Here is an 8,049-nt window from a genome sequence, read left to right on the forward strand (position 1 = left end):
AAACACTTCAAGACCTGCAACTAAAGAAAGCTATCAGAGAAGTGCTTTTAAATGCCCAGAACATGATCTATCTTCCCAGTTTATGCTCCTCTTAGTGTGTTTCCACTACTGAGCCACTCCCCAAAAGTGTAAGCAGCCCTCCAAATAGCTTTCCACGTTAAAGAACTATGTTTGTGAGCGTGCCTTATTATAATTACATTGAAAACACACACTCCATATTGGAGCTCCTGGGAATGGGCTGCAGGAGGGAGAGGTTCACACACAGCAAGCTTAGCTTATGATAAATTTGGCAATCACGTCTCTAGAACACCATCAGCTCTTTTTAAAGCACAACACCCCTTTCACTCTTTGCCCCCAAATATGTCTGGTTTCATTTTTTTCTAAATAAAACATTAGGAAGATGCTCTATCAAATTCTTCAGTCATCTCAGGAGCCTTTCTTTTTCTAATGCCAACTAGGATCTTGTAATGTCTTCTTCAGTCTGTCCCCTGCTCTCTCAGACCCCATCCTCCTGCACAGCAGCAAATCCCAGCCTTCAGGCACACTTTCTGTGACTCACCAGCAACTATTACGCTGTTCAGAACATCTGTGAGTATGCTGATCTCTTGAACAACTTCTGGGAAGTTTGTCTGAGAGTAACAAGGTGCTGCTTTAAACTGTTTGGAGGTGAGCTGCTGGGTGTGGATGGGCTGTATCTGAAGTTCTCAGTGCTTGCAGACAGCAAAGCTGGTTTGGTGGCAAGCCCTCAAAAGGCAACAGAGACATAAAATAGACTCATAGAATCATTTCAGTTGGAAAAGACCTGGAAGATCGAGTCCAATCATTAACCTAACACTACCAAGTCCACCATTAAACCATGTCCCTAAGCAGATCAATACTCCCACCCAACTTGGTGTCATCTCCAAATTTACTGAGGGTGCACTCAATCCCCTCATCCAGATCATTGATAAAAATATTAAGCAAATCTGTCCCCAATACTGAGCCCTGGTTCTTGGTTTTAGCATGGTATTAAGCAATCTGGAACATGGTTTTAAGTAATCTGTAATACCAAGGCCAGAAGAACCCTGATGACAGGGCTTCTTCACCCCACTTGGTTATTCAGCCATACTTGTACCACACATTAGCAGAAGACTCTGCAACTGCTCCAAGAAATGTGCAGTCTAAGCAGAGGTGATGGAAAAATTTTTATGCAAGTACAACAAATGCATTTAAATGACAGATTAAGCTTGCAGTAGCCATCTTAAGAAATGAAACTGATGCTTTTTTTACTGTAACATAAATGATGACTCTATAAAGAATATGCCTTGTTTATTGGCAACTGTACTATCCCATGTATTCTTTTATTTCTTCAGCAATAGCAGGAACAGCAACTCCAGGCTAAAAGAATATCATACTTCCTCTTTTCCTAGAAATCTTCCCAAAATGTATGACCCTATTCCTGTCAGCCAAACTGTCACTAGGGTATTTGGCGCAGTATGTCATCTTCTATGAAATCTACACACTGTGTAGGTGGCTCCTGCATCATGTTTCTAACACCAGCCAACATTGCCTCTGTCCTTGCCATGGCTCAGAATCCTTCACTTCCAGTGGACTGTGTTATGGGACATGAATTCCTCTATGGAATGGTTCCAACCACATCTTTAGTCCATTAGTAGTTCGTGCCAGTTGCATTACAGCTAACTAAAGTACTGCAGGCTTCTGAGAACTCCAACAAATGGTCATATCTGCATCCCTGTGTCAGGACAGGGGCTCTGTGTATGTGCCAACTTCACTTATGTCTTGGTTGACGAAAAGCAAAACTGAAGTTGACTCATACTGCAAAACAGTAACAGTTTTACATCAGCCCCTTTGCAGTGTATTACTTGAGAGGGTCCTAAAGTCAGTCTTGCATTGTAATCTGTCCCACAACACTTATGTTACAAGATAGTAGTGCAGAACAATTATAAAGTACTCCAAGAACCAAATTTTCAGGAGATATAAGTTGATGTAGCATCATGTCTGGAAACCTCCCCCAGCAGAGGAACCAGCCAAGCAGATGGTTAGTGATTTTCATCTGTTCTGCACAGGTCTGCTAACAATACTGAAAAGCAGTCCCAAATCTGCCTCTAGCTAGGTCTGATTTTTCTGTCCTTACTGCAGTGAAGGCGGCTACATCTGTGCTAAATACAATGGGCCAGGGCTCCACATGCAAAGAGCACAGGAGCTTGTGTTCATGCAGCTAAACTCCCCTTCTCACAAAAGAAGATGGCCTTTGCCATCCAGCCTGCCAGATACAGTCATCCTGCAATGCAGGGACATTTATGGGAGACAACCATTTGACATGACCTAAAGGTGTGCTGGGGAACGTGCTCAGTGATAAACAAACCCACGCTCACACCGTTGCTCTGGCTGCTTGGTTTGCTCAGATACTTGTATAGCCTTGCACTCCCACCCTTATTTACAGGGGGGCAGAGGTGAAGAGATATGAATTGTTTAGATTAGAATCATAGAATCATTTAGGTTAGAAAAGACCCTTAAGGTCAAGTCCAGCCGTAAACCTAACACTGCCAAGTCCATCACTAAACCATGTGCCTAAACATCACATCTACAGGCCTTTTAAATACCTCCAGGGATGGTCACTCAGACGCTTCCCTGGGCAGCCTGTTCCAGTGCTTGATAGCCTTTCAGTGAAGAATTTTTTCCTAATATCCAAGCAACAAGCCAAGCCTTACAACCAGCCAGGGCTGGAGCCACAAATGAAACTGAGGCATCATGACCCTGTGTCCTGGTTTCACCTGGGATAGAGTTAATTTTCTTCACAGTAGCTAACATAGTGCTGTGTTTTGGATTTAGTACCAGAAGAATGTTGATAACACTCTGATGTTTTCAGCTGTTGCCAAGTAGTGCTCAGACTACTCAAGGACTTTTTGAGCTTCTCCTGCTCTGCTCGCGGCTCGGGACGGGCTGGGCATTGGTCAGCAGGTGGTGAGCAATTGCATTGTGCATCATTCGTTTTGTATATTCTGTATATTCTGTTACCATTCTCATTATTACTATTATTATTATTTTCTCTTATTAAACTGTCTTTATCTCAGCCCTCGGCTCTAACCTTTTATTTTCTTTCCGATTCTCTCCCCCATCCCACTGAGGGAGGGGGGAGTGAGCGAGCGGCTGCGTGGTGCTGAGTTGCCAGCCGGGTTAAACCACGACACCCTGGCCGTGTCCTCATCGCTGAGCTATGCTACTAGAGAACCTTCTTGTTTGGGTGTGTGCAAGAGGGTTTGCTACAGCTCTGAGCTGTGGCTTCAGAGCCTGCTCTCACCTCACATCCAGTTATTTAAAACTAGACTAAAACAGATATTTGAGGAGATTTCCATTCTTGGCATATTAACTTCTAAGCCTGGCTAGAGAAATGCTTCCTGCAGCCAAATTTATGTAAGATGGTAATCAATGCCTGGATTTATATTTGTGCTTTGTCAAGAACTGTACTAATGGTGAATCAGTAGTATCTGTTCTCTCTCCCACATGTAGGTTATCCATGTAGATCCACCAAGCCCAGGACTCAGGACTTTGATTCATCACATGTATTCAGTCATTGAATAATGGCCTTTAATTAAAAAAAAAAAAAAGCTATCCACCTAAGATGTCTGGTGACTAATAAAGACCCTTAGGAGAAGTCTAACTAGCTAGACACAACAGAGTCTAGGGAAACATTCAAAGACAGTATGGATCAAATGACATCTCTAATCAAATGATCATTAGCAGGAGCACTTTGTGTCCTGTTGCAGACCCTGACAGATCACTGTCCTTTACCCAGCTAATACGTTCTATTAATCTTATTCAAGAAACAATGTTGCACAGCAGGCTTTAAAACCAGGACAATCCAGAGCTTGTCAACGCATAAGTAAAGCATGGCACAGTTATTTGCTAAAGTGATAAGGTGAAATTTTCCACAGACTGGAAAAGTACAAGAAAACAAGTAAATGCCCTTTTCCACTGTGGCATTAACATGAGACTGCATGGCCCATCTTCCCAAGAAGAAGATTCCTAAAAGCCAAGCTTACAGCTCAATTTAATATCATGCATTTCAATGGAAAGTCTGTAGAAAACTACCCACCAAGGAATATATTTCTTCCTTGTACTGTCCTTTGCCCATAAGCCTCCCATTCTCACAACTAGCTCTTTCACACCCAGTCTTTAACAACACTGGTGCTTACTCAAGTGCAAAGCATTACAGGCAACCCCCACAGCCTCCTCTATGGATTAAGCTAATGATCAAGTCTCCATGACTACTTAAAGAAGTAACCCATCAAACAGCAGTACTGAGACTGAAGTGACTGCCTCCGCAAAGGTTAAACAGGTATCTCACTTCCACCCTTATCTGTTCTCGAGTGAGATGTTCTGAGATGGGCTGAAGCAAGGAAAGGCAGGTTCAGAGCATTCATGTAATGTGATCAAGCCCACTATGAAATTTACTTTTTGTCAGTACTTGAATATTTCAAGACATAACTCTGAGTCAGAGAAAATCCAATATTTTGTTTTTTTAAAAGAGGAAACTCTCTAAGTTCCTGGTGGAGAATGGTACACCAGCTCCCGTTTTGTGGGAGCTTCTGTACGAGTACAGACCAAACAGAACAGAAAGTAATAAGCATTGTACGTGGTTTTGCTTTTATTTGACTTCCAGGACAACAGCATTTCTCTGAACTTTCCATATTACTAGTCCATATTACTAGTGTTTCTACACACTCAGAGTCATATCAAGAGTCCTCTTGGCAGCAAGGAGCAGACAGAAAGACAGGAGAGCAAATAACAAGAAAGAAACTGTCCTAGGGTCCCACAGGGCACCACATACAATATGTGGACTGAAAGTTTCTGGACCATACAGAAGGAACAGAGGAAAGGAGCTGGACCCTCAGGATCCTTAAATAAATAGAAAAGTTTATGTAAAGTGGGTCAAATCTTATTGAGAAAAGCTGTCCCCAGCCTCTTGAGGATTACTTTAAAAAAACCAGCAACTCACCCTTAGACCTGGTAGACCAGGGACTCCAGGCTTGCCTTCCAGACCAGCCTCTCCCTTTAAAAGTGAAAAGTTTTAGCAAGTTAACTGAGTAAGAAAAATTAATTAACTACATAACCACTTCCTAGCTGGTTTGTGCTACTGTTACTGCATGGCTACCTAGACAACTCTTACCTGATAACTATGTTGTCCTGTGAGCAGAAGAGAATAAGAAAACAGGATAGAGAAAAGTGACAATGCCCTGAATTAAATACAGAGCACACAACTACACGACATAATTAAAACCAGATTTACTTAAGTAACGCATCTTCACAATGCCACCAATTTTCAAAACCCAATCAACAGTGAAACACCACAAACAATTCAGAAGTGAGAAAATACAGAGTATTTGCAAACAAGGCAGCAGTGACAGTCTGAACTGCGATATCCTGCAGAGTTGGGTTATAAAGCTAAAGCTTTATAAGCATAAGCTTAAATTAAGTCAAAAGTAAGAATGCTGGCATGTGAAAATTCTTGCAAAAATTGTGTTGAAACACAAACACACTCTTATTTTTCATCAACAAAATATTTTAGCCAGGAGCCTGTGGCATCAAGCCAATCCCTTTTACAGCAACCATTCTCTGACCTTCATTACATGATAGCTTACAAGTTACCAGTGAGTGCCTCTCTCAGATGCACTGAACGCCCATACAGCTCTTCAGAACATTAGAATTAGAAAAACAATCAGGTTCTGCATGACAACAGCCTTGAGGCAAATTCTGCCTCTGTGCAATGACTGCCTCTGTCCTGGATGCCACCTCCATATGTTCAGAGTGGCCATCCACAGCAGGAGACCCCCTCTCAGCAGTGAAGAAAAGAGGAGGCTGGGAGGACTGTTAAGTTCTTAGTGCCTGAATGATGTATAAGATTTTGCATGTATGCCTCATACCAGTCTGAGTTGCAGTTTCTTGGAATTGCAAGTGGTGAGGGAAACAACTTACTGGAGGTCCAGGAAGTCCAGGTTGGCCTTGTGGTCCTCGTGGCCCAGGCTCTCCCTACAGAAATGTTTTTTTTAAAAAAAGTGTTAAAATATCTGTATGAAAAATTATATGGTCACATTACTCGTGTTGGCCATCTTTACAGGACCTATACCACCCCTTTCCTCATAAGTGCAGTGACCAGCTGGTCTTCTCCTTAATCCTTCAGCTACTTGAATTATCAGCACTCATTAGACTGCACACAGGCTGATCCGCCCACACTCAGCAGGCATTTATCCGTAACTGGCTCTTTGTTTTTTCAAAGATGGTAACTCTACTGAAGACACTGGACTATCCTGGATATTCCAGCAAAACGCTGTGGGTTGGGGTTCAATGGTGGAGAAAAACTTGCAAAAACAGTTTCCACAGGCATTTCCCCCGAGCCAGCACAGCTGTGAAGAGCTTAAATATAATTTATATGATGCATATCATTAGGTTCAATAGCAGTAAGATAAAAACTACACAACTACCAACATAAAATAAAAAAAATAAATAAATTCTATTTGTATACAGGACTAACAGACTGAAGCAACTGGCGTCTTTGCCCTATTTGAGTGCCCATGTTCAGAGACAAGCTCAGCATAATATAGTTTGGCTTTTATATTAACACATCCTTGGACTTAAAGAATTGTATAGCTGGCTCTCTCCAGTTTCTACTCCTCATTTATGTTAGATTCATCGCACCTGAAGAGTACATTGCCCTTTTTCCTTTTGCGTTTACTTTCTCCACTGTGAATAGGAGAACTTGTTTCTTAATGTCCTGACAATGCTTCTACCTACCTTAATTTTGAAGCATTATTTTAAAGCAAAATCTAATCTATCAGGCAGTTGAACTACATAAAAACATCCTTCCAAAGGAAGAATAGATATTGAATCTCTCTTACTCGCTCTCCTTTTGGGCCTTCAGTATGCACCTGCAATGAAAACGCAGAGTCACAAAGGAGAAAAAGAGGAAAGACAACACAGAAGGTGCCAAGGGTATGGTGGTCCCCCCACAGTGTAAATTTTCTCCCCTCGCCATTCCCTCGAGATGCACACTAACTGCTACAGCTCCTCAATTCCTGCTGACAAGACTGGCTCTTGTCTTGGTTTAAATTACAAAGTCATATTGAATGGAAAAGGCATCATAAAAACAGCAGGCTGACTTCAGATATGGTGCATGATTCAGACCATCCTTCGGCTCCTTGATGCAAGCCAGCGTGGCTGTGACTGATAGCTGTCAGTCTTCTCAGCCTGTTTTCTACCTACCTCCTGGAAATTTAGGCTCATCTTCAGGTTTTATACATATCTTTCAAAACCTCTTGGCAACTACTGTCACATCACTAATTTCACATTTAAGCAGGACAGTAAAAGGCTTTTACCCAAACAGGTTTTTTCCAGGCTCTCTCTTTCTCCCTCCTTTGCTTTCTACCACATACTGGGTAAGGAAATCGTCTTCTGCCTTTCTCCGGAGGACCAGGGAGCTTCTCATTCTTGCCTTTAGGGCCGAGTCCTTCTTTGGCACAGTGCTACAGTTAATGCTGCTGGTCTCAGTGGCCCTTTAATGATTCTGACCAATAGTCCAAGAGTGCTGTTTCCTAATTTTAATCCAATATTTTTTTTAATGTATTGGGTTTGTGTGGCAAGGTTTTGGTAGCGGGGAGCCACAGGGGTGGCTTCTGTCAGAAGCTTCTAGAAGCATCCCCTGTGTCTGACAGAGCCAACACCAGTCGCCTCCAAGATGGACCCACTGCTGGACAAGGCTGAGCCCATCAGCAACAGTGGCAGCACCTCTGGGATAATGTATTTAAGAAGGGGAAAAAAATGCTGGGAGACAGCAACTGGGAGAGAGAAGTGAGAGGATGTGAGAGGAGCAGGAGCAGCCCTGCAGCCCCCCAGGCCAGTGCCGCAGGAGGGCAGGAGGGGCTCCAGGCGCCGGAGCAGAGATTCCCCTCAGCCCCTGGGGCAGCCCATGGTGGGGCAGGCTGTGCCCCTGCAGCCCAGGGAGGCCCACGGGGGAGCAGATCCCCACCTGCAGCCCGGGGAGGACCCCACGCC

The 8,049-nt window shown here is 43.2% G+C and overlaps 1 protein-coding gene across 1 annotated transcript in view; it reads right to left on the reverse strand.

Moving 5' to 3' along the window:
• COL22A1 (collagen type XXII alpha 1 chain) overlaps window positions 1-8,049 on the reverse strand; it is a 221,056-nt gene that overhangs the window by 85,747 nt on the left and 127,260 nt on the right. The window contains exons 20-22 of the mRNA XM_009637043.2: window positions 6,897-6,926; window positions 5,977-6,030; window positions 5,000-5,053 (exon numbers count right to left, since the gene is read on the reverse strand). Coding sequence (XP_009635338.1) covers window positions 5,000-5,053; window positions 5,977-6,030; window positions 6,897-6,926 — 138 coding nt within the window. The remainder of the gene's footprint in view (window positions 1-4,999; window positions 5,054-5,976; window positions 6,031-6,896; window positions 6,927-8,049) is intronic.

The sequence above is a fragment of the Egretta garzetta genome, unplaced genomic scaffold (assembly GCF_000687185.1).
Source record: "Egretta garzetta isolate BGI_Z169 unplaced genomic scaffold, ASM68718v1 scaffold74, whole genome shotgun sequence".
Classification (NCBI taxonomy): Eukaryota; Metazoa; Chordata; class Aves; order Pelecaniformes; family Ardeidae; genus Egretta; species Egretta garzetta.